This window comes from Portunus trituberculatus, chromosome 44 (genome assembly GCF_017591435.1).
Source record: "Portunus trituberculatus isolate SZX2019 chromosome 44, ASM1759143v1, whole genome shotgun sequence".
Lineage (NCBI taxonomy): Eukaryota > Metazoa > Arthropoda > Malacostraca > Decapoda > Portunidae > Portunus > Portunus trituberculatus.
In genome coordinates, this window is record NC_059298.1 from 10,505,352 (window position 1) to 10,531,080 (window position 25,729).

General features: G+C 39.0%; 1 protein-coding gene across 5 annotated transcripts in view; it reads right to left on the reverse strand.

The window, feature by feature from the left end:
- The window catches only part of LOC123518811 (ATP-dependent RNA helicase TDRD9-like), a 133,190-nt gene that overhangs the window by 40,638 nt on the left and 66,823 nt on the right, over positions 1-25,729 (reverse strand). For all 5 annotated transcript variants that reach the window (XR_006678883.1, XM_045279828.1, XM_045279826.1 and 2 more), the window contains 5 exons: positions 25,448-25,614; positions 24,599-24,763; positions 24,017-24,179; positions 14,523-14,650; positions 13,815-14,024 (listed from right to left, as the gene is read on the reverse strand). Coding sequence is in view for 4 of the 5 variants with exons in the window: in XM_045279828.1 (XP_045135763.1) it covers positions 13,815-14,024; positions 14,523-14,650; positions 24,017-24,179; positions 24,599-24,763; positions 25,448-25,614 (833 nt within the window). In the remaining variant the exon portion in view is untranslated. The remainder of the gene's footprint in view (positions 1-13,814; positions 14,025-14,522; positions 14,651-24,016; positions 24,180-24,598; positions 24,764-25,447; positions 25,615-25,729) is intronic.

Here is a 25,729-nt window from a genome sequence, read left to right on the forward strand (position 1 = left end):
TTCATGAAATCAAGTGTTAGAGAATCATGAGTGTATGATGGGATACAAATACAGCGTGACTGGACTGAGTTTAATGTGCTTCTGTACAGTACAGCAGCAGGCAGCTGACTGCTGCCCTGAGCCATGACACAAATCCCAGAGTGTGGCTCACAGTTGCCAGCTCTCACAATAGAAAACTCCTACATCTTCCCCTCAAGATTGTGAGGGAATAAAAACAACACAAATGCCCTGACAATCTAAATGAAATGAACTTAACAATACAAAGCAAAAACTGACAGGTCCAGCAAAACAAATGAAAGGAAATGGAAACATTATGTCATGTAGTCATTCAGCCATGTCGGCCGAGACCTCTGTCTCTGAGGCCATCCTCTCCCTGGGGAAGCAAGTGGAGGCACCTCCGAGGTCAGTGATTGCTCCTCAGGCACGCCTCTGGGGAAGGTAGCTCCTGTGGTGGCGCGGCCTCTTTCAAGTGGCCACGTGTCCGCAGTGATATGCGACCACTTCTGTCCATCCTCACTGCATAATGGCAGTACGGGTGGACCTCGGCTACAGTACCAGACTTGCTCCATGCCCTGGTAGTCTGGTCCTGGACCCAAACACAGGCTCCCGGTCGCAGGCATCGTAGTCGACGGTGCTGGCCCGCGCTCTGCTGTCTTATCTCTTTGTGACATTGGGCCATCTGAGTCTCCCTCTCTTCCAGGGTCTGCTGCCACTCCTGATTGACACTGTAGTTCTGCTTGGCCGTGGGGACTCCATCTCGCAGCTGTCTGCCTATTGTTAGTTGTGCGGGGGACATGTTCCCTTCCCACAGTGGGGTGTTGAGATATTGGAGGAGAGCTAGGGACACCTTGTCATTTATCTAGGCTGCCATTAGGCCCTGTGTTGTCCTGCAGAATCCGCTTGGCTGTTTTTACAGCAGCCTCCGCTCGACCATTAGACTGAAGGTAGTGAGCAGAGAAGAGCCGGGTCGTGACTCCTCACCTCCTGAGGAAAGTAGCCATTTCTCCACTGACCACGTTTGTACTTCCGTCAGTGGAGAGCTGCTCTGGGGCTCCCCACCTGGTGAAAAAAATCCCTCAGATGCTTCATGATTTTGCCAGAAGGGGCACCCAAAGGTAGGTGTGCGACCTCCAGCCAACCAGTCAGCCGGTGGGCATAAACTAGATAGGTTTGACCTCCAAGCTGGAAGAGGTCTGCCACTGTCTGCTGAAAGGGGTAGTCGGGGGGAGGCATGAGAATGAGTGGCTCAGGTGGTTAAGAGGGTGTGCTGATGTTACAGGAGTTGCATGTAGCCCACTGATACTGCAGGTCACCCTCCATCCCAGGCCAATACACTGTCTGCCTGGTCCTCCTCAGCATGGAGTCAAGCCCTTGATGGCTGGCTGCTACTCGTTGTCGTAGAGCCTCGGGGATGATGAATCGTACACATCCCAGGCCGTAGGTATAGGTGACTAGGCCATGGGACACCGCCAGTCTGTCCCATACGCCGTAGAAGAGCCGCAAGCAGGCAGGTTCCTGTGACTTGTGGGGCCCCCAGTCGCCACTGCTCACCCTTGACACCAGAGACTGGTAGGTGGGGTCTTCAAGTGCCATCTGCAACACCATTTCTTCATCAATGGTGGCACACCCACTCAGGTCAAGGGCGGCCACAGTAGCTGCTGAAATGGCTGCAACGATATCGACATCTCGATCTTCATCCATCTCGTCTGGAGTACACTTGGCTACAGGATACCTGGATAGGAAGTCGGCCACTGCATTGTGTTTCCCTGCCAGAAAGCACATGGTGAACCTATACTACAAGGTCTGTTCTTTCAGTCGGAACAGCCGTGGGTTTTTGATGTCCTTGAGAGCCTTGTCACCAAACACCTGGCATTGAGTGTCTTTTGTAGTGCTCGGGCACACAACAGCTGTATGTAGCGTGCGGCGTCCCCGTATCCGACATTGTTGAGCTCGAACCAATCCTCCAAGGACCTGTTCTGAAGTCTGTTGCAGTTATTTCCAGGTCACATTTGTCCAACCCAGCTGTATTGAGAACCTTGCGTCTTGGTGTCCCCATTGCCGCCACGTCTCGCTGTAAGGCTGCTATAGCTCCCTGCTGGGATAGCAAGAGCGTCTGAGCCTGTGCGAGGAGGCTTTCTCCCTCCTGCCGTCTTCCTGACACGAGTGGGAATCTCGGGAGTCTCGGGGTGGCTATGGTGGAAGCGTAGGATGGCTGCTATCACTGTGCCATGTGCGATGGGATACGAATACAGCGTGACTGGACTGAATTTAATATGCTTCCGTACAGTATGGCAGCAGGCGGCTGCGCCGATAGACAAATCCCAGAGCGTGGCTCACAGTTGCCAGCTCTCACAATAGAAAACTCCTACAATGAATAAGGAAGAGATTCCATCTAAATGCAGGTATGAGACTAGGGAAAGAATGAAAGAAGAAGATGAATATGTTGATGAGGGAGTAAGCGCATTCGAAGGTTTTGATATGGCAAATACTTCACTATTTAAGAGTGTTGACTACTGAACGTAAATTAGATAAATGGATAAAGGAGAGTATGGGAATGAAAGAGAATGAAGAACAGGAAAAAGTTTCAAAAAGTGAGAAAGGATAAAAAAAAAATGGAAGAAAACAAAGCTAGACTAAGAGCGGAAAACGAAGAACTGAAAAAGGAAGTAGCTAACTACAAGAAACAGATGGAAGAAGGACTCGGTAAAGCCGAGAAAGAAAAGAGAAGCTGAAAGATCTAGTAAACAAAGAAGAGGTAAGAGTACAGAATGTGATTAAAAAAGAAGTACAAGCATGGAGAGTCCAAGATAAGAAAGATAAGGATGATTTTCAAGAGGTGATTCAAGAACAACTAAAAGAAAGAGATGAAAATATGACAAACAAAATGATAGGAGTTCACAAGAAAAAAGAAAATCTAGTGTAGGGAAATTGCAGAAAAAAAAAAGTGTAATCATATTTGGACTAAAAGAAAAAAAATATAAAATATAGACCAAGAAGAGAAAAAGAAGAAATGAAATAAGTCAAAGACCTACTAAAAAATCTAAACAACGAAGATAGGTAGAACTTAGAAGAGGAAGTAGAAGAAATACACAGAATGGAAATGGAACAGTACCAGTAGAATGAAAAATTGCTGAGGTGGTTCCCATATATAAGATCAGAAGGAAGGAAGGAAGAACCTTTAAATTACAGACCGGTATCACTAACTAGTGTAATATGCAAGATGTGTGGAAGAATAATAAAGAAACAATGGATCGAGTTCCTTGAAGACAATAAATTAATATCAAATAGCCAATTTGATTTTAGAAAAAGACAGTCGTGTGTAACTAATTTACCAAGTTTCTACTCTAGAATAGTTGATAGAGTACAAGAGAGAGAGGGATGAGTTGACTGTATTTATTTGGATTTAAAAAAGGCATTTGATAAAGTACCACATGCAAGATTACTGTGGAAGTTAAAGGAGAAGGGTGGCTTAAAAGGAAGCACATTGAGATGGATGGAAAATTATTTGAGGGGGAGAGAAATAAGGATGATAGTTAAAGATATGAAGTCCAAGTGGAAAGCAAAAGAAAGAGGAGTACCGCAGGGGTCAGTATTAGCGCCAATACTTTTCCTCATATATATAAACAGCATGCCAGAAGGAGTGAACAGCTACATAAATCTGTTTGCGGACGATACGAAACTGTGCAGTTATAAAGCAAAAAGAGGATTGTGAAATACTGCAGGAAGACCTAAATAAGATCTGGGAATGGAGTAAAAAGTGGGATATGGAATTCAATGTGAACAAAAGCCAAGTCATGGAAATGGGAAAGAGTGAAAGACGACCCGTGGGAATCTATAAGATGGGAGATGGGAGTAGAACTGGAGAAAGTAAAAAAGGAAAAGGACTTAGAAATGACGATGGAAGAAAACAATCAACCAGTAACCCATATTGATAGAATTTTCAGAGACATATAATTTACTAAGAAATATTGGATTAGCATTTCACTACATGGACAAAGAAATGATGAAGAAATTAATAAGTACTTTAATAAGACCCAGATTGGAATATGCACAAGTAGTGTGGACCCCTCATAAAAAGAAACACATAAAGAAGTTGGAGAGACTAAAAAAAAATGGCTGCAAGAATGGTTCCAGAATTTGAAGGGATGACATATGAGGAGAGACTAAAGGCTATGGATCTACCAACCCTGGAACAGAGAAGGGAAAGAGGGGATCTGATACAAGTTTATAAATTGATCAACGGAATGGACCAAGTGGATAATGAGAAAGTGATCCTGAGAGAAGAATATGACATTCAAAGCACAAGATAGTATAGTAACAAGCTAAGAAAGGGAAGATGTCTGAGAGATGTTAAAAAATATAGTTTACCAAAAAGATGTGTTGAGACGTGGAACAGTTTGAGTGAAGAAGTGGTGTCAGCAACGAGTGTGCATAGTTTTAAAGAAAAATTGGATAAGTGTAGATATAGAGACAGGGCCACACAAGCATTAACCCCAGGCCCTGTAAAACTACAACTAGGTAAATACAACTAGGTAAATACACACACACACACACACACACACACACACACACACACACACACACACACACACACACACACACACACAGATCAGAGATCAGAGCAGAAACTAATGAAGGAAAAAAGAGGCACTACATAGTGGTGTACGTACCACCTAAGACAAATGCATGGTCGGTACAGGAATATGAAGAAATGATAAGTGATACAGGAACATGTCTGGAAGAAATGTTGGGTGGCTGTGAACGAACTATAATGATGGGAGATTTTAATTGTAAAGAGGTGTGTTGGGAGGACTGGTCAATGGAAGGATCAGAGACAACATGGGGAAATACACTATTGACACTGGCAATGGAAAATGTGTTAACTCAGTGGGTCAAAGAAGATACTAGGTTTGGAGGAGAGGGAGCATCGTCAAGACTGGACTTGGTCTTTAGTACAGAGCCAATGGTCATTGAGGAGATGAGGGTGGAGTGCCCTTTAGCAAAGAGTGATCATGCAGTTTTGGAGTTCAAGGTGATAGACGAAGAGAAATCTAGAAGAAATGAAGAATATAAAGTGGGAAGATGGAATTATGCCAAGACAGATTTTGGAAACCTAAAGAAATTCTTTCAAGAGACAAATTGGATGAAATTCAAGAGTGCTAAGGAGCAAATGAAAAGTGGAAGGAATTTATAAAAATATACAAAGAAGGTGAGAAAAATTTGTACCAATAAGACAACATAGAGAAGTTGGAAAGCAGGACTGGTTTAACGATAGATGTGAAAAGGCTAGAACAAGAAAAGAGGATGCATGGAAGAGGTGGAGAAGGAAAAGACGGATTAAGCAGTGGGAAAGTTACAAAAGAGCAAGAAATGAATATGTGTTGATTAGAAGAGAAGAAAGAAAGAAACAAGAAAAGGATATAATTGATAAATGTAAAGACCAACCAAGGCTTTTTACAGACATGTGAACAACAACATCAAAAATAGAGAAAGTATTGAAAGTTTAGAAGTAAATGGAGTATACAGTGAAGATCCCAGGAAATGGCAGAGGCTATGAATGGATGCTTTCGGAAGGTATTCACAAAGGAGACTGCTTTTGACAAACCACTGGTAATGGAACAGAAAGGGATTATGAAGGAGTTTCAAGTAACTGTGGAGGAGATCAAGAACATGATGGGGAGTTTAGAAGTGAGAAAAGCTGTGGGACCTGATGGGGTATCAGGATGGATTTTAAGAGAATGCAGGAGCAATTGGCAGAAAAAGTTTGTGAAGTAATTGATGCCTCATTAAGGGAAGGTGTAGTGCCCCAAGACTGGAAAAGAGCTAACATTGTCCCAATCTATAAATCAGGTAACAAGAGAGACCCATTGAACTATAGACCAGTGTCACTTACAAGTGTGGTAGCTAAGATGTGTGAGAGGGTGGTGAAGAATAGATGGACAGACTTCTTGGAGAAAATGACATACTTTGTGAGTGTCAATTTGGTTTTAGGAAAGGGCGTTCATGCACGACAAACCTGATATGTTACTATTCGAGGGTGATAGATGTAATACAGGAAAGAGATGGTTGGGCTGATGGAATATATCTGGATTTAAAAAAGGCCTTTGATAAGGTACCACACCAGAGACTGATCTGGAAACTTGAAATGGTAGGAGGAGTGCATGGCAGTTTACTAAAATGGATGGAAGACTTTTGGTAGGAAGAGAAATGAGAACAATAATTAAGGACAGACCATCAGAATGGGGATTGGTGGAGAGTGGAGTTCCACAGGGATCAGTGTTGGCACCAGTAATGTTCGCAGTCTACATAAATGACATGGTGGATGGGGTGTCCAGTTATGTGAGCCTATTTGCAGACGATGCAAAATTGTTAAGAAAAGTGAGATGTGACAAAGATTGCGAACTACTCCAGGAAGACTTGGACAGAATATGGAAATGGAGCTGTACATGGCAAATGGAGTTCAACACGACAAAATGCAAGAAAATAGAGTTTGGCAAGAGTGAAAGAAGAATCAGGAGTATGTACAAGATAGGAAATGAAGACATAAAACCAGTCATGAAGAAAAAGACCTTGGGGTGACAATTACCAATGACCTATCGCCAGAGAGACATATAAACAAAATAATTGGAGAAGTATTGAACTTATTGAGGAACATAAGAGTGGCGTTCGTATATCTAGATGAAGAAATGATGAAGAAAATAATTACTGCAATGATAAGACCGAGGCTTGAATATGCAACAATACAGTGGGCTCGAACTTAAAGAAACACATAAGGAAACTAGAGAAAGTACAGAGGGCTGCAACAAAATGGTGCCTGACTTAAGAGATTTGACTTATGAAGACAGACTGAAAAGAATGCAACTTCCAACCCTGGAAAACAGAAGAGAAAGGGGAGACCTGATAGCAATATACAGAGTGATGATTGGCATGGAAAAAATGGATAGGGAAGATCTGTGTATGTGGAATGGAAGAATGTCGAGAGGGCATGGGAAAAAACTAAAATGGCCACTTATAGGAGAGATGTGAAAAAATATAGCTTCCCTCATAGAAGGGTGGAAGCATGGAATAGTTTAGACGTGGAAGTGGTCAACGCAAGGAATATTCATGATTTTAAGAAAAAGCTGGACATTAATAGATATGGAGACGGGACAACACGAGCATAGCTCTTTTCCCGTATGTTACAATTAGGTAAATACAATTAGGTAAATACACACACACAAAGACACACACACACACACAAGACATCTCTGAGCAATTTGCAGGGAAAAGCTACAACAGGAGATGAAGCTTGATCTAGATGTATGTACATGGGAGGGTGGCCATAAGTTCTCCTGCCTCCAAAATAAATAAGTCTTGGTTCATATAGACAGGGAGAGAGAGAGAGAGAGAGAGAGAGAGAGAGAGAGAGAGAGAGAGAGAGAGAGAGAGAGAGAGAGAGAGAGAGAGAGAGAGAGAGAGAGAGAGAGAGAGATATGAGATGTATGACAGAATCAAAACATACGCCATCATGTGAAAACCAACGGCACATTGAAACACCTGCTAGACTAAGGAAATTGACTGAGGATATTATGGACAAAGATTTTTCTGGATTTAGGGACGAAAGAGGTAGGATGCGGAGGTTGATCAACATAAAAAAAGAGGTCAAGGAAGTTATCAAGTTAGGAAGATACAGTGAAGGGAGACCAATGAAAGTGAGAATGAGATCTCAAATGGCAGTACAGGAAATTATGGCTAGGAAAGGGAAACTGGCTGATTATACTGAACATAAAGATATATGGATAAAAAGAGATATGAACCTGGAGAGGGAAAAGGAGAAAGTGCTAAACAATCAAGCTAAGGAAAAAAACGAGAAAAGGATTGAGAGCAAGAAAAAGAAGTTTTACTAGAGGGTTCTAGATATGAGACTAAAGAAGTGGTACCTACGGAAGAAAGAGGAGGTCGTGGAGGAGGCAAGAAACTAAAAGCAACTTATGCTAATATAGATGGGTTGTTATCCAGCATGTTGGAGGTTTGGGATTATTTGAATGAGAAAAAGCCGGATGTAATGTATATCGTTGAAACAAAACTAAGAGAAGAGATCCATGGTAACTTTAGAGAGGAGGGATATAATAGCTGGAGGAAAGACAGGAAGAATAAAGGGGGAGGAGTGCTAATAATGGTTTTTGATAATATATGTGTGGAGGATGTGCAATATGGTGAGAACAAAGCAGAAGTAATGGGAGTAACAATCAAAACAGGAAATGAAGAGAAAAATCATAATTACATATGTGCCACCTAAGACAAATACATGGGGAACTGAAGAACAAAAAGATATGCAAAGAGAGGTGATTAAGTACCTAGATAACATGATAAGAAGAGATGAAAGAATACTTTCAGTTAGAGACTTTAACTGTAAAAAAGTAAACTGGCGAGGGATGAAAGTAATGGGTAATGCTGGGCAATGGAGCGAGGTGTTACAGTTGACTAGGGTAAATACAATGGATCAGTGGGTGGAGGAGTCAGCAAGGTACAGGGGGGAAGAACCATCATTGCTTGACCTAGTATTCATAAAGAAGCCAGAGCCCCCTCCCAGCATACAATATCTTAGTCCAATGGGAAGAAGTGATCATGTAACATTACAGTTGAAAATGCAGGAAGAGGATGGGATACAATACAGAGAAAACTACAATAGAGATTAAATTATGAAAGAGCAGATTTTGAAAAGTTAAACAAATTTTTTGCTGATATTGACATTATGAATGGAAGGACAGTACAAGGGAAATATTAAATATTCCTACAGAACTATAACAAAGGAGTGAAGAAATATATACCTATCTATATAGCAAAGAAAAGTATACACTCTTGGTACAATGCCAGATGTATATAAGCTAAAAAGGCAAAAGATAAAGCTTGGAAGAAACTAAAAAAGCAGAGAAATGAAAATAATAGACAGCAGCATAAGGATGCAAGAAATTAAAATATTAGAGAAAGGAGAGAGGAAGAAAGAAACTGAGAAAGATATGGTGCGAAAAAACAAAGATGAACCCAAGCTTTTCTACAAATTTATAAATGTTAAGATGAAGAACAAGGAAACAATAGGAAAAATAATTAAAGCAGGGAAGACATACCAAACAGTAAAAGGAAGAGTGAAATAATGAAGGAGAGCTTAAAAACTGTGCTCACTAAAGAAGAGGAATTTGCAGAATGAAACAGAATATTATGTTGCAGAGGATTGCAAGAAATCATAGTGCACAAAGAAGATATTGGAAGACTACTAGATAATTTGGATGTCAGAAGAGCAATGGGGCTGGATGGTGTATCAGGCTGGGCGCTAAAAGAAAGTAAAGAGCAGCTGTTAGATCCAATTTAGGAAATGATTACAAGTTCATTAAAAGAAAGGAGACTACCACTAGAATGGAAGAGAGCCAACATAATTCCAATATTCAAAGGAGGAAAGTCAACTGAGCCATTAAATTATACACTGGTGTCACTTATGTGTGGTGAGAAAATTATGTGAAATAGTTACCTAAAAAAAAAGGGTTAAATATCTGGAAGAACAAGTTATATTGAACAGGCAATTTGGGTTCAGAACAGGACGGTCATGTGTGTTGAACTTATTAAGTTTCAACTCAAAAGTAATAAAAGGACTGGAAAGCAGAGATGGATGGGTGGACACAGTACACCTGGACATAAAAAAGTCTTTTGATAAAGTCCCTCACGGCAGACTACTTTGGAAGTTAGAGAGCATAGGACTGTGAGGAACTTTGTTAAATTGGATAAGGCATTATTTGAAAGACAAGAGAGATGAAAACTTTGATCAGAGATACATATTCATCTTGTGGTAAAGTAACAAGCGGAGTGCCACAAGATCAGTGTTAGCCCCCATTATGTTCTAGGTATATGTAATCGACATTCAAAATGGGGCAAAGTTATATTAATTTGACTGCAGATGAGGCAAAATTGCTAAGAGTAATCAAAACCTGAAAGGACTGTTTGCTGCTGCAGGAAGATATAAACAAAATCTGAATGGAGCAAGAAATGGAAATTAGAGTTCAATGCCAAGAAATGTCACGTAATGCAACTAGGAAAGAGCAAAAGAAGACCGGTATGGAACTATCTGATGGGAGAGGGACAAATCATGAAGACTAAAGAAGAAAAACATCTGAGAGCGATTATACAGGAAAATCTAAACCCCGAGAAACACATAAGCAAGATATTTGGATTAGCATATAAAATGTTGACCAATATAAGAGTGGCATTTCAATTCATGGACAATGATATGATGAAAAACACTATCACAAGCATGATATGTCCAAAGCTGGAATATGCAGCTGTGGTGTGGTCTTCGAGCTCTAAAAAAGATAAGAAAATTAGAATGGATACAGAAGATTGCTACAAAGATGATGCCTGAACTAAAGGACCTAACATATGAAGAACGGCTGAAGGAAATGGGGATACCAACCTTACAAGATAGAAGAGAACGAGGAGACCTAATAACAATGTACAAGATCGTCAATGGCATTGAAAAGATAGACAAGGAGGGCTTGGTGCTGGTGACAGAAGATAAGACAAGAGGACATGTAAAGATCTGGATGAGGCAGTGTGTGAAATATATTGGAAAATACAGTTTTCCACAGAGAATGGTGGAACAGTGGAATGCATTGAATAATGAAGTTATTACAGCACATAATGTGCATAACTTAAAAATAAATTGGATAAATGGAGACATGGAGACAGGGCATTATGAGCCCTGCTCAAATGCTGTATAATACAACTAGGTAAATACACACACACACCCTACCTAAAAGGGTATAGTTATTAAGAGAAGTTGCAGAAAATGGGCCTGACTACATTGGAAAAAAGGAGGGAAAGAGGTGACTTGATAAGACTATACAGGATATTGCATGGCATAGACAAGGGATGATCTTGTGATACCATGGATAAGAGTAAAATGAAAAAGATCATAACCATTGAAAGACCTAGACTAGAATATGCAGCAGTTGTGTGGTCACTGTACAGACAGAAGGACATCAGGAAAATAAAAAGGATCCAAAGGACCACTACAAAGATGGATCTTTCCTATAAAGAAAAACTGACAGAAATGGAACTATCAACTTTGAAGGATAAACGGGAAAGAGAAGATCTAATAACGATGTTTAAGTAAATAAACTGGATGAAAAAGATATATAGACAAGATCTCGTATCACTGACAGAGGGTGGAGATAAACAAACAAGAGGACACTCCAAGATCATCAAAAGTCAGTGTTTGAGGGAGATTAACCTCTTCAATATGGGCAACAAAAAACAGCTCCTGGTGCCATATCCGGGCTGGGTGGAGGTGAGGAGATACTTGACTCAGAGGCAGCTCTCTCTCTCTCTCTCTCTCTCTCTCTCTCTACTACAGAAATAATGATAATGGTATGCAATTTTTTCATAATAGGTACGTACAATAAGAAATAAACTCACAAAAATTTTATAGAAAAAAAAAATAGTCTGCCTTCTCAAGGCCATTTTCACAAGATGACAAAAAGGAAAAACATTAGTATTTATGTTAAGCTAATTGGTACCATAAAAATTAAAATAATCATTTCCAGCATGGCACATCAGCACTTATCCTGATATATGAGTCATACACCTTTGTAAGAATGATGAAAGTCAAGTATGCCATTGTATTGTTTTTCTCGCCCCTCCAACTGCTTACTGTAGTCTGTATAAGGGCCTTATCCGTCCCTGTATGGAGTACTCTTCGCATGTTTGGGGGGTTCCAGTCACACAGCTTTGCTTGATAGGGTGGAATCGAAAGCTCTTCGTCTCATCAACTCCCCTTCTCTGACTAACTGTCTTCAGCATCTTTCTCACCGCCGAAATGTTGCATCCCTTTCTATATTTTATCACTATTTTCATGGTAACTGTTCTACTCATCTTGCTAACTGCATGCCTCCCCTCCTCTTGTGGCCATGCTGCACAAGGCTTTCTTCTTCCTCTCATCCCTATTCTGTCCAACTCTCTAATGCAAGAGTTAACCAGTACGCTCAATCATTCATCCCTTTCACTGGTAAACTCTGGAACTCCCTCCCTGCATCTGTATTTCCAAATTCCTACAACTTGTCTTCTCTTAAGAGGGAGGTATTGAGGCATTTGCTCCCCTAATTCTGGCTGACGGTTTTGGCACTTTTTTACTCTTTGGAGAGCCAGCGCTCAAGTGGGCTTTTTTCTAACTTTTTTTTTTTTGCCCTTGGCTAGCCCTCTTCCCTATGTAAAAAAATAAATAAATAAATAAAAAAAAAATAAATAAATAAAAAAAAAAAAAAAAAAAAAAAAAAAATCATATGAGGGGCATAGCTGACAATCTGGACTTTTTGAGTTAGTTATGGATGCGGCCACCAGAGGCCTTGACTTAGCCTGTGGTGAGATTTCCCAGCAAAATCAGTCCCTATGAAGCCTATACGAGAGTTTAAAATCCTGTGTTTATACGCGTGAGAAAGTACTGACTAGGTTTGGCCTGGAACGCCAGAAGGGCGGAACTGGCAGCCAATAACAGAGGGCGGCCGGCACACACCCCCCGTACTGTCCAATCACAGCTCAGCCAGCCCATGCTGCCTCGCAATCGCGCTCAGTGCCTCCCTTTAAACTTACGAGCCGGATTACTCTTTCTTTCGTCCCCATATTATTGTGGATTTACGTGGATTATATACATCAACGATGAGTGATAGTGATAGCGCCTCCCATAAACGTGTGGCCAAGCCCGAGCTGTGGAAGAAGACTAGCAAAGAAACAAAGAGACTCTGGGGAGAGCTACATAAGCGTGACTACAAAATGGCAGGTTGATGCCCATTCTATTGGTGCCCCATGCTCATGCTCAAACAAGTGCTTTGAAAAGATATGGTGAGTGTGTATACTTTATTATAACTAATCATAATATTTTAAAACTTATCTTTTACAAGTACTTTCAGCTCACCAAAGATAAAAAAAAAATTATATTTTCTAATTCAATAAAATCATAAAAAATTGGGATTCACACATACAAGGACAAAATTTGGACACAATACTTATGTTATAGTCTAGTTTCATTCATACAGTAAAATATTACAATCATCCAATATTTTGCGGTTGGCTACGCAATAGGGTGACAGAAAGACAAACGTACAAAAAAAAAAAAAAAAAAAAAAAAAAAAAAAAAAAAAAAAAACTCAGTGTGCATAGATTAATAGATTTTGAGCAGACACATCATTAGATATATAATAGTAATGTATTTTTTCTGTTTCCATACAAGTTATTACCGCCTAACCTTAGACGCATTTTACGCAAAACAGGTTTTTTCGAGTTACGCTCCTCTGGCATAATACGCCTCATATACGGCCTACATTCTGAGAGATCTCATATAGTATCTGAGAAAGAAACCACACAATCTTGGCAAAAAGCAGCCATGATGCAAAATGTGCATCATCAGATATATATGGCACAAGCGCCCTGATGACGCAAAATATTCGTCATCCTACTGAAGGTGTTAAAAAGTTTAATTTTCATGCAGGACAGTGGACATCTGAAATGGATTGAGTGTAGTACCAGAAAGTGTGGACAGATTTAAGGAAAAGTTGGATAAAAGTAAATATGAAGAAAGGGCATTATGATACCCCGCTCAAACCCTGTAATATACAACTAGGTAAATACACACACACACACACACACACACACACACACACACACACACACACACACACACACACACACACACACACACACACACACACACACACATAAAAATCAATAATAATGAACAATATTAGAAATTAATAAATAAATCATAACTATAAAAAAATAAATAAAGCACAAACCTTCAATATAAGCGTTTGATCCTTTCTTGGAGTGCTGCGATGGGCCTGAACAACAATTTTCAGCTTCTTGAGACGTTCTGTAAGCTCTTCCACTAGCTTGTGCACATCTTGAAGAGTGCTCAGTTGTACATAGCTATGCTTTGCCCATTCTTTTTCAGCCTTGCCACCAGGTAGAAGAAATTCACCTCTGCTCTGCATACCCTGCCAAACCTATTTTACAACAGAGCACTATTACAGTACGTATATATACATTAATTTCAACGTTTAACACTCCAAAATAATAATTCTGATTTTCAAAGATAACAGATCTCCATGACCTTCAAATTTTCCAACCTTAATTCATTAACACTAATATCTCAAATCACTGACATCTCTGTACCACATTAAAATTTTAACATGCTAGGTGCACTTGGGATGGGATAAAAAATAAATGAAAAATTAATAAATAAAATAAATGAATAAATATTTAAAAATCATGAAAACGTTTGACTTATCCAATATCCAACTTATTCTCTTTTCAATCTAGACATGTCTATATAACTAAAATTTTTCACTAGTAGCTTAAACAAGTTTTTCATTCACTAATGCTTTATCTCCCATTTTTTTTTTTTGTCTTCCATATAAGATCACTTCATAAAGTACAAGGGGAAGAGAGAGATGGAATGAGAAGAAAATAATTGAAAGCAAAACAAGGTAAAACATTCTTACATCATAGGTATTGAGAACAGCCAGACAGTCTGAGAAAGATCCATATGCCCAAGATACTTTGGAGAGGAAGGCATTGAGTTCATCTTGGAAAGGTCGAGCATGGAAGGGTTTCAAAGACAAGCTTGCAGCTGCAAGAACAATGAAATTATTAACATGATTAAAACAAAAAACTATGTGATTGGAGAGGACAAGGATGGTGGGAATAGGAAAAGAATTTTGAGTGCAATATTCAGAGTCTACAGCTAGATACAAGACAGAACAGGGGGATCACTCAGCAACTAAACAAAATGGTAATAGGACGCCTACACTGGCGTCACACACACACACACACACACACACACACACACACGGGGAGACGTGGCCACACGAGCATAAAGCCCAGGCCCTGTAAAACTACAACTAGGTAAATACAACTAGGTAAATACACACACACACACACACACACACACACACACACACACACACACACGTTGAGCTCCAGAGCAATCATCTCTAATTCTACAGTTACCATTGCCTAAGAGTAACCAAGGTGGGAAAGGAGCTGGTAATGTTTGTCCCGTCTCCATATAGTCATGTTAACTGTTGATTAGCAAAATAATGTCCAGGGAAGGTAAATATAAACTGTAGCCTGCGTTTGAGCCATCAGCTGGTTTGTTTACATCTGAGCAACATGGCGGCCGTGAACTCGAAAGATGAATCAGACTTCACAGGATTTCAAGGAATAATGGAGAAGAGCGCTTATGTGAAGAAAATTCTGGAGTTGGAAGGTAAAATTGAAAAACTGTTTGAAAAGTATGGGGCCTGGAAACGAGTTATGACAATGTAAAGAAAGACTGTGCCGATATGAAGAAGGAAAATGAAGCACTGAAAGAGGAAGTTAAGCTAATTAAAGTGAATTGCGAAAAATGTGGAGAATCTCTAGGAAAAGTGATGGAGAAGCAGGCTGAATGGAAAAAAGTCAGGAAGTGGAAAGAAAGGAGGTAAATTACAAAGTTGCAAGTCTGGAAAAGGAAATCAAAGAGTCTGGGAGAAAACTTTGGGCCTTGCTGAAATTATAGATCAACAGATCATAGAAGAGAAGATTGCTGAGAAAGTGGTGAAGGTTATTAAGTCAAATGAGACATTGGTGAGGGAAACTGTAGACAAAAAGAGATGTGTGGTGATATTTGGTGTGGAGGAGGATAAGACACCGAGTAAAATGGAGAGAGAGAAAACATAAAAAGGTGATAAATAATATCATTAATGTGGTGCAGGAGGAGGAAAAGACCTAGTACAAGAAATAGAGGACTTCCATAGAATTGGAAAGTTCACAAGAGAAGGTATGAGGCCAATAAGAATCAAACTTAAGTCACAAAAGGATGTAGATGAATTGGTGGAGAAGTCATGGAGGCTAGCCCAGCAGGAAACAACAAGGAAGATTTGGTTGAGAAGAGATCTCGGTGAAAAGGAAAGAGAAATGTTAAATGAGTTGAGAAAGGAGGCTTTGAAAAAAATGAAGAGAGGACAGAAGAGGAGAAGAAAGAGTTTTTCTGGAGAATCTTGGATATGAGACTGAGGAAGTGGTTCATAACCCAGAAAAGTACAGCAAGAAAGGACTAAAGAAACTTACATATGAGCGAATGTAATGTATTCCAACATAAATGGAGTGATATCGGGATTTTAGAACTCAACGATTACTTGAGGGACAAGAACCCAGATATTGTGGGTCTTACTGAAACAAAACTGAGAGAGGGAGAAGACCTGATGATGGTTGGAGAAGGAAATATAATGTTTGGAAAAGAAATAGAGTAGGTAAGATGGGAGGAGGAGTGATGTTGCTGGTTAAAAAGATATAAAGGTGGATCAAGTGAAAGAAGGTATGGGAAAGGCAGAAGTGCTAAAGATCAGAGCAGAAACTAATGAAGGAAAAAGAGGCACTACATAGTGGTGTACGTACCACCTAAGACAAATGCATGGTCAGTACAGGAATATGAAGAAATGATAAGTGATACAGGAACATGTCTGGAAGAAATGTTGGGTGGCTGTGAACGAACTATAATGATGGGAGATTTTAATTGTAAAGAGGTGTGTTGGGAGGACTGGTCAATGGAAGGATCAGAGACAACATGGGGAAATACACTATTGACACTGGCAATGGAAAATGTGTTAACTCAGTGGGTCAAAGAAGATACTAGGTTTGGAGGAGAGGGAGCATCGTCAAGACTGGACTTGGTCTTTAGTACAGAGCCAATGGTCATTGAGGAGATGAGGGTGGAGTGCCCTTTAGCAAAGAGTGATCATGCAGTTTTGGAGTTCAAGGTGATAGACGAAGAGAAATCTAGAAGAAATGAAGAATATAAAGTGGGAAGATGGAATTATGCCAAGACAGATTTTGGAAACCTAAAGAAATTCTTTCAAGAGACAAATTGGATGAAATTCAAGAGTGCTAAGGAGCAAATGAAAAGTGGAAGGAATTTATAAAAATATACAAAGAAGGTGAGAAAAATTTGTACCAATAAGACAACATAGAGAAGTTGGAAAGCAGGACTGGTTTAACGATAGATGTGAAAAGGCTAGAACAAGAAAAGAGGATGCATGGAAGAGGTGGAGAAGGAAAAGACGGATTAAGCAGTGGGAAAGTTACAAAAGAGCAAGAAATGAATATGTGTTGATTAGAAGAGAAGAAAGAAAGAAACAAGAAAAGGATATAATTGATAAATGTAAAGACCAACCAAGGCTTTTTACAGACATGTGAACAACAACATCAAAAATAGAGAAAGTATTGAAAGTTTAGAAGTAAATGGAGTATGCAGTGAAGATCCCAGGAAATGGCAGAGGCTATGAATGGATGCTTTCGGAAGGTATTCACAAAGGAGACTGCTTTTGACAAACCACTGGTAATGGAACAGAAAGGGATTATGAAGGAGTTTCAAGTAACTGTGGAGGAGATCAAGAACATGATGGGGAGTTTAGAAGTGAGAAAAGCTGTGGGACCTGATGGGGTATCAGGATGGATTTTAAGAGAATGCAGGAGCAATTGGCAGAAAAAGTTTGTGAAGTAATTGATGCCTCATTAAGGGAAGGTGTAGTGCCCCAAGACTGGAAAAGAGCTAACATTGTCCCAATCTATAAATCAGGTAACAAGAGAGACCCATTGAACTATAGACCAGTGTCACTTACAAGTGTGGTAGCTAAGATGTGTGAGAGGGTGGTGAAGAATAGATGGACAGACTTCTTGGAGAAAAATGACATACTTTGTGAGTGTCAATTTGGTTTTAGAAAAGGGCGTTCATGCACGACAAACCTGATATGTTACTATTCGAGGGTGATAGATGTAATACAGGAAAGAGATGGTTGGGCTGATGGAATATATCTGGATTTAAAAAAGGCCTTTGATAAGGTACCACACCAGAGACTGATCTGGAAACTTGAAATGGTAGGAGGAGTGCATGGCAGTTTACTAAAATGGATGGAAGACTTTTGGTAGGAAGAGAAATGAGAACAATAATTAAGGACAGACCATCAGAATGGGGATTGGTGGAGAGTGGAGTTCCACAGGGATCAGTGTTGGCACCAGTAATGTTCGCGGTCTACATAAATGACATGGTGGATGGGGTGTCCAGTTATGTGAGCCTATTTGCAGACGATGCAAAATTGTTAAGAAAAGTGAGATGTGACAAAGATTGCGAACTACTCCAGGAAGACTTGGACAGAATATGGAAATGGAGCTGTACATGGCAAATGGAGTTCAACACGACAAAATGCAAGAAAATAGAGTTTGGCAAGAGTGAAAGAAGAATCAGGAGTATGTACAAGATAGGAAATGAAGACATAAAACCAGTCATGAAGAAAAAGACCTTGGGGTGACAATTACCAATGACCTATCGCCAGAGAGACATATAAACAAAATAATTGGAGAAGTATTGAACTTATTGAGGAACATAAGAGTGGCGTTCAGATATTTAGATGAAGAAATGATGAAGAAAATAATTACTGCAATGATAAGACCGAGGCTTGAATATGCAACAATACAGTGGGCTCCGAACTTAAAGAAACACATAAGGAAACTAGAGAAAGTACAGAGGGCTGCAACGAAAATGGTGCCTGACTTAAGAGATTTGACTTATGAAGACAGACTGAAAAGAATGCAACTTCCAACCCTGGAAAACAGAAGAGAAAGGGGAGACCTGATAGCAATATACAGAGTGATGATTGGCATGGAAAAATGGATAGGGAAGATCTGTGTATGTGGAATGGAAGAATGTCGAGAGGGCATGGGAAAAACTAAAATGGCCACTTATAGGAGAGATGTGAAAAATATAGCTTCCTCATAGAAGGGTGGAAGCATGGAATAGTTTAGACGTGGAAGTGGTCAACGCAAGGAATATTCATGATTTTAAGAAAAAGCTGGACATTAATAGATATGGAGACGGGACAACACGAGCATAGCTCTTTTCCCGTATGTTACAATTAGGTAAATACAATTAGGTAAATACACACACACACACACACACACACACACACACACACACACACACACACCGTCAAGCAGGACACACGCATCTGAGCAGCTTGCAGAGATTACTACAAAAGGAGATGGACTCAGGCCTAGACATATGTACAGGGTGAGAGGGGGCCATAGGTTCTCCCATCTCCAAATTGAATAAGTGTTAGATCACATATAAGGAATGAATAACAAGAGAGAGATGGAACCAAGTAGCGCTAACAGGCGTATGGCGGAATCAAAACATACACCAAGTGATAACTAACGCTTTACAGAAACCCCTATTGGTTTAAGGAAATTGACTGATGATACCATGGAAAAGGACTTCTCGGGTTTCAGAGATGAACGAGGTAACATGAGAAGACTTTTTAATGTAGAAAGAGAATTAAGATATATGAAGGAGGTGATGTCCAGTCTCATGGATAAACAAGACAGACTGCTAACGGAGAACACAGCCCTCAAATTGAGAGTAGCTGAATGTGAGAAAATCAGTGCAATAAACCAGGAATTGAAAGAGGAGATTCAGGAAATAAGGAAGCAAAATGACGTTCTAAAAATCACTTGCCAAAATTAAGAAAGCTCTTTTCAAGAGCTTGCAGACTAAAGTGCAGGACGGGATTACAAACAGGGCAGATGGTGGTCTATGTGATAACAAGTTGAAAGAACTAAGAAATGAATGGAAACAGGAGCAAGAAGAGGAAAAGTAAAATTTTCAGAAGTGGTAATGAGACAAATTCAGAACACAAAAGCCGCTGTAATAGAAGTTATCAAGGAATAGGAAGATTTGGTGCAGGATACAGTGGACAAGAAAAAAAAAGCTTTGTGATTTATGGGATGAGGAAAAAAAAATCCAAATAAATTCAGAGAGAACATGAGGAATGGGAAATGGCCAAAACCGTTATCATACAACTACAAGACAACACACAAGAATTTGACCAGGAGGTGGAGGAAGTGATTAGGCTGGGAAGATATAGTGAAGGGGGTAGGAGACCAATGAAGGTGAAAATGAGATCTCAAGTGGCTGAAGAGGAAATTATGGCTAGAAACGGGAAGCTGGCCCATGATGTAGATCACAAGGAAATATGGATAAAAAGAGATATGAACTTAGAGGAAAGGGAAGAGGAGAAAGTGTTAAGAAGTGAAGCTAAGGAAAAAAAACAAGAAAAGGACAGAGATAGAGAAGAAGAATTTTTACTGGAGGGTTCTGGATATGAGACTAAAGAAGTGGTACCTAAGGAAAAAAGAGGAGGTCGTGGAGGATCGAGGCAATAAATTAAGAGTGACTCATACTAACATGGATGGGTTGTTATCAAGCATATTGGAAGTTCAGGATTGTTTGAAAGAGAAAAAGCCAGATGTAATGTGCATCATTGAAACAAAACTGAAAAAAAGAGATCCATGTCAACTTTAAAGAGGAGGGATATAATACCTGGAGGAGGGACAGGAAGGATAAAGGGGGAGGAGGAGTGCTAATAATGGTTCGTGATAATATGCGTGGAGGATGTGCAATATGGTAAGGACAAAGTGGAAGTAATGGGAGTAACAATCAGAACAGAAGATTTGAAGAAAAGAAAAATTATAGTTACATATGTTCCACCTAAGACTAATACATGGAGATCAGAAGAGCATAAAGATATGCAAAGAGAGATGATAAAGTGCCTAGATAACATGATAAGAAGAGATAGAAGAATACTCTTAGTTGGAGACTTTAACTGTAAAAAAAAAATAATCAACTGGAGAGAGATTGAAGTATTCGATAATGCTGGACAGTGGAGCGAGAAAGTGTTACAGTTGACTATGGTTAATACAGTGGGTTGAGGAGTCAACAAGGTACAGGGGAGAAGAAGAACCATCGCTGCTTGACCTAGTTTTCACAAAGAAACCAAAATCCCCCCAATCATACAATACCGTAGTCCAATGGGGAAAAGTGATCATGTGACATTAGAGATGCAAATGCAAGAGGAAGATAAGATAAGTTACAGAGAGGACTATAAAGGAGAGAGATTAAATTATGCAAGAGTGGATTTTGAAAAATTAAGGATTTATTTTGCTGAAACTGAGTGGAGTAATATTATGTGCAAAAAGACTGTACAAGAGAAATATGATATATTCTTACAGAAATACAATGAAAGAGTAAAAAAGTTTGTTCCTGTTTATAGAGTTCAGAAAAAAACACATGCTTGATACAATGCTAGATTCATACAAGCAAAAAAGGCAAAAGATAATGCGTGAAAGAAACTATAAAAGCAGGGAAATGACTATAACAGACGGCAGTACAAAGATGCTAGAAATTAATATATTGGAGTAAGGAGAGAAGAAAGAAATTTTGAGAAAGATGTAGTGGATAAAAGCAAAGATGAACCTAGACTTTTCTACAAGTTTATAAACGACAAAACAAAGAATAAGGAAACTGAAAAAATAATTAAAGAAGGGAAGACATACCAAATAGAAAAGGAAATGTGTGAAATAATGAATGAGAGCTTCAAAATAGTATTCACTGCAGATGATTTCACAGAACCTAAAAGGATTTTGGATTGCCAAGGATTACAGGAGATTGCAGTGCACAAAGAGGATATTGGAAGATTACTGGAGAAGTTGGAAGTCAGAAAAGCAATGGGGCCAGATGGTGTATCAGGCTGGGTGTTAAAAGAATGTAAAGAACAATTACTGGATACAATTCGGGAAATAATTAAAAGTTCAATAAATGAAGGGAAAGTCCCACTAGAGTGGAAGAGAGCCAACGTAATACAGATATTTAAAGGAGGAAAGGCAACTGAACCACTAAACTACAGACCAGTGTCACTTACAAGTGTTGTAGGGAAGTTATGTGAAATAGTTATCAAAGAAAAATGGGTTAAATTTCTAGAAGAGAAGCAAGTCATATTGAACAGACAATTTGGGTTCAAGACAGGGCGGTCATGTGTATCAAACTTATTAACCGTTTACCGGGCAAGTGATCACATATGATCACTTAAACGGGCATCCAAAATGGCACCCCCACACAGCCCGGTGTGTGGCTGCAGTGACATCACTTCGTCTCAGCTAATCAGGAAGGATCAGGCAACACACTAACACATGACGTCACCCCGTCCGCCGCCTTATTGGTTGAGAGCGATCCAAATATAACTTACACCGCGGTGGGAGCATCTTCCCACTTTTTGTCCAAACACGCACGCCTCTATCGAGCAAGTGATCATATATGATCATTTACGTGCCCCCTCAGTATTGGTTGAGAGCGATCGAAATATCACTTACAGTGCAGCAACCATAGGAGGAGCATCTTCACACTTTTTGTCCTGACGCATTAATATTAATATTCCATATAATACAATATTTGAACTTTCATTTGGTGCATTTCTAACCATCTATTGACATTTTTAATTTTGCACAATTGTAAAATTTTTTAGCCTAGACTGGCAAGTGATTATATATGATCACTTCAAGAATTGCAATTTGCAACTCCAAAATTAAAAATTTTGGAAAAATGTCAAAACTAAAAACATCTTAGAATATGATGTACTCTTATGGTCTAGGGTCAAAAAACTAAATTTCTAAGTATTTCTATGAGTGCCCAGTAAAGGGCTAAGCTTCTACTCGAGAGTTATTGCAGGACTTGAAAACAGAGATGGTTGGATAGACACAGTATACCTGGACATTAAAAAGGCTTTTGATAAAGTCCCGAACAGAAGACTTCTTTGGAAACTAGAGTACATAGGAGGACTGCGTGGAACCTTGCTCGAATGGACAAGAGATTATTTGACGGATAGGGAAATGAAAACTATGATCAGAGATACATACTCATCTTGGGGTAAAGTAACAAGCGGAGTGCCACAAGGTTCAGTGTTAGCCCCCATAATGTTTCAAGTTTATGTAAACGACATTCACATTGGGATAAAGTTATATAAATTTATTCGCTGATGATGCAAAGTTGCTAAGAGTTATCAAAACCAGAGAGGACTGTCTGCTGTTGTAGGAAGATTTAAACAATATCTATGAATGAAGCAGGAAGTGGAAATTGGAGTTCAATGCCAAGAAATGCTACATAATGAAACTAGGAAAGAGTAAGAGAAGACCAGTATGGAACTATTTGATGGTAGAGGATCAAATAAAGACTAAAGAGGAAAAACATCTTGGAGTGATCATAGAAGAAAATCTGAGCCCTGACAAACACATAAGCAAAATATTTGGACTATCATATAAGATGTTGACTAATATAAGAGTGGCATTTCATTACATGGATAAAGATATGATGAAAAAAATCATCACAAGCATGATACGCTCAAGGCTGGAATATACAGCAGTGGTATGTACTCCAAGCTCTAAAAAGGATATAAGAAAATTGGAAAGGATACAGAAAATTGCTACAAAGATGGTGCCGAAATTAAAGGACCTCACATATAAAGAACAACTGAAGGAAATGGGACTGCTAACCTTACAAAAGATACAAGAGAACGCAGGGACCTAATAAAAATGTATAAGATAGTAAATGATATTGAAAAGACCTGGTGCTGTTGACGGAAGAAGATGGAAGGACAAGAGGACATGAAAAGATCAGGATGAGGCAGTGTATAAAGGATATTGGGAATTGTCACAGCACATAGTGTGCGTAACTTTAAAGAAAAACTAGATGAATGGAGATATGGAGACAGGACACTATGAGCCCCGCTCGAACCTCTTACAATACAACTAGGTAAATACAAACTACTGGCACATTATGACGCCTACATAGATGTCATCATATTAAGGGGGATTAAAAGAAAGGCCTACACTTGGTATATTGTTCTAAAAATGGAAATGGTATTGTTGTGAATGCTAAGACATCACAACTATTTCAGAATATAAGGCTTACAGTTTATATTCTATTCATCAACCAGGAGAAAGAAAGCTTATTTAGATTTCATTATAAAAAATCAGTATTAAGATATTTCTTATTTTTACTTTAGGTAGTAAGTTTTGTGTCTTGGTTAAGCTGCACATATCTTAAAATCATTAATGAAATGTTAAAACTCACCAATGATAATACACTCTCTGAGGCAACCCATGATGTGACCCATTACAATCAACTTTGCCAGATATGGATCTATTGGCAGGTGAACTATGACCTTCCCTAAGTATGTCATATCACCATCAAGATGAGATCTGCATCCACTTGCTGTGACCGATAAAGCTCCCATCTGAAAAGTTACGTGCAAAAATAAGTTTATAAATAAATAAATATACAGTTCATATGTATTAAGTGAAACCTCAGTTGTCAAATACTTCTGACCTCAACAATGATTACTGAACAACTTCCAAATATGTTGCTTTGCACAAAATGAATGAGGCACAAAGCTAATTGAGGATCTTGAATGGGATAGATGGACATATCTCTAAAGCAGATACAAGAGTGATATCTTTGAAGCTAGAAGTATAACACATGATAAGAGATGGATGGAGTGATAATGAATGCAAAAATGAGATATAACTTCCATGGGGTCTATGATAGCTTTGCCCTCATTTGATGCATGCAACTGATCAAGGCAGGTGCACAGATGAAATATAAACTAGTCAATTAATTTTGAAGTGTTACAAATATAAGTGTTGCTGTCATTACCTGCTTCAGAATCAAGATTGTACGACAAATGTCACCCATGTCAGGAGGATCCAGAGCCAAAGCTAAGATGGAATGAGGCTCACCCATGTCAAGCACTTTGGCCTTCAGTATCACCTGGGTAAGAGGAGTGTGGCACATCTCCGGTGAGGCATAGTCTGGCAAAGTCTGCAGAAGCAACACAACAACATTAAGGGATGTAAACCTGTCATCTAACATATTTTAGTGCACTTTCAAGACCATGGAATGTAAACTAATCAATTAACTTATCAGTGTTATTTTATACAAAGTTAGCATCTTATCATTGAACAATTTCAAGTAGTATTTAATTTCTTTTAATATCAAGTAACAAATTACACCTATCAGAAATTAACAAAAAAACAGGCATTCAAAATATTCAAAGCAAACACTGAGTCAAGCTGGAATTTTGGACTAGAATGAAATTCTAGTTCATTTATTCTTTTAGTATACGCTTTTACATTAAGGATAAGTTTTTTGGTGTTCAGTTGTTCTAGAATTTTATGATAGCTAAATCTTTCAGGGTTAAAATCATTGTATTAATTAGATTTAAAAGAAATATTTTTTTAAAGCTCTTCATGTCAACCCATCAGGTCCACAAGCTTTCTAAAGGCAGCATATCTAATTAAAAACTTAACTCTGGAAAGCAATAGGTATCTCTCTATACACAGAAATTTGTTCTTGCTAATGTTTATTTTCTATTTCTAGAACTTTGAATACACAACTTAGCACATATTCAAATATCTACATTCACTCTTATTCCACTGCATCTTTCTACAAAACCAGACATATAAATTCTGCATAGGAAGTATATGTATGATTATATACACAAACCTCATAAAATTGTTTAGGAACTAGGCAGTATACTCTGCCTGAGGACACTCGCCCACACCTCCCTGCTCTCTGTTTGCATGAAGCTTTGGATGTCCAGGCAAGCTTCAATGAAGTGTAGTTGGTTATCTCATCACAAGTCAGCACTTTAGTTAGGCAGAAATCAATCACTGTAAAGTTTAAAAAGATATCCTATCATCTATCTTTGCTTTGGATACAAGATTTCTGGATAGCTATATCACTTTCCAGTTAATTAAAAAAAAAAAAAAAAAAAAAAAAAATTCC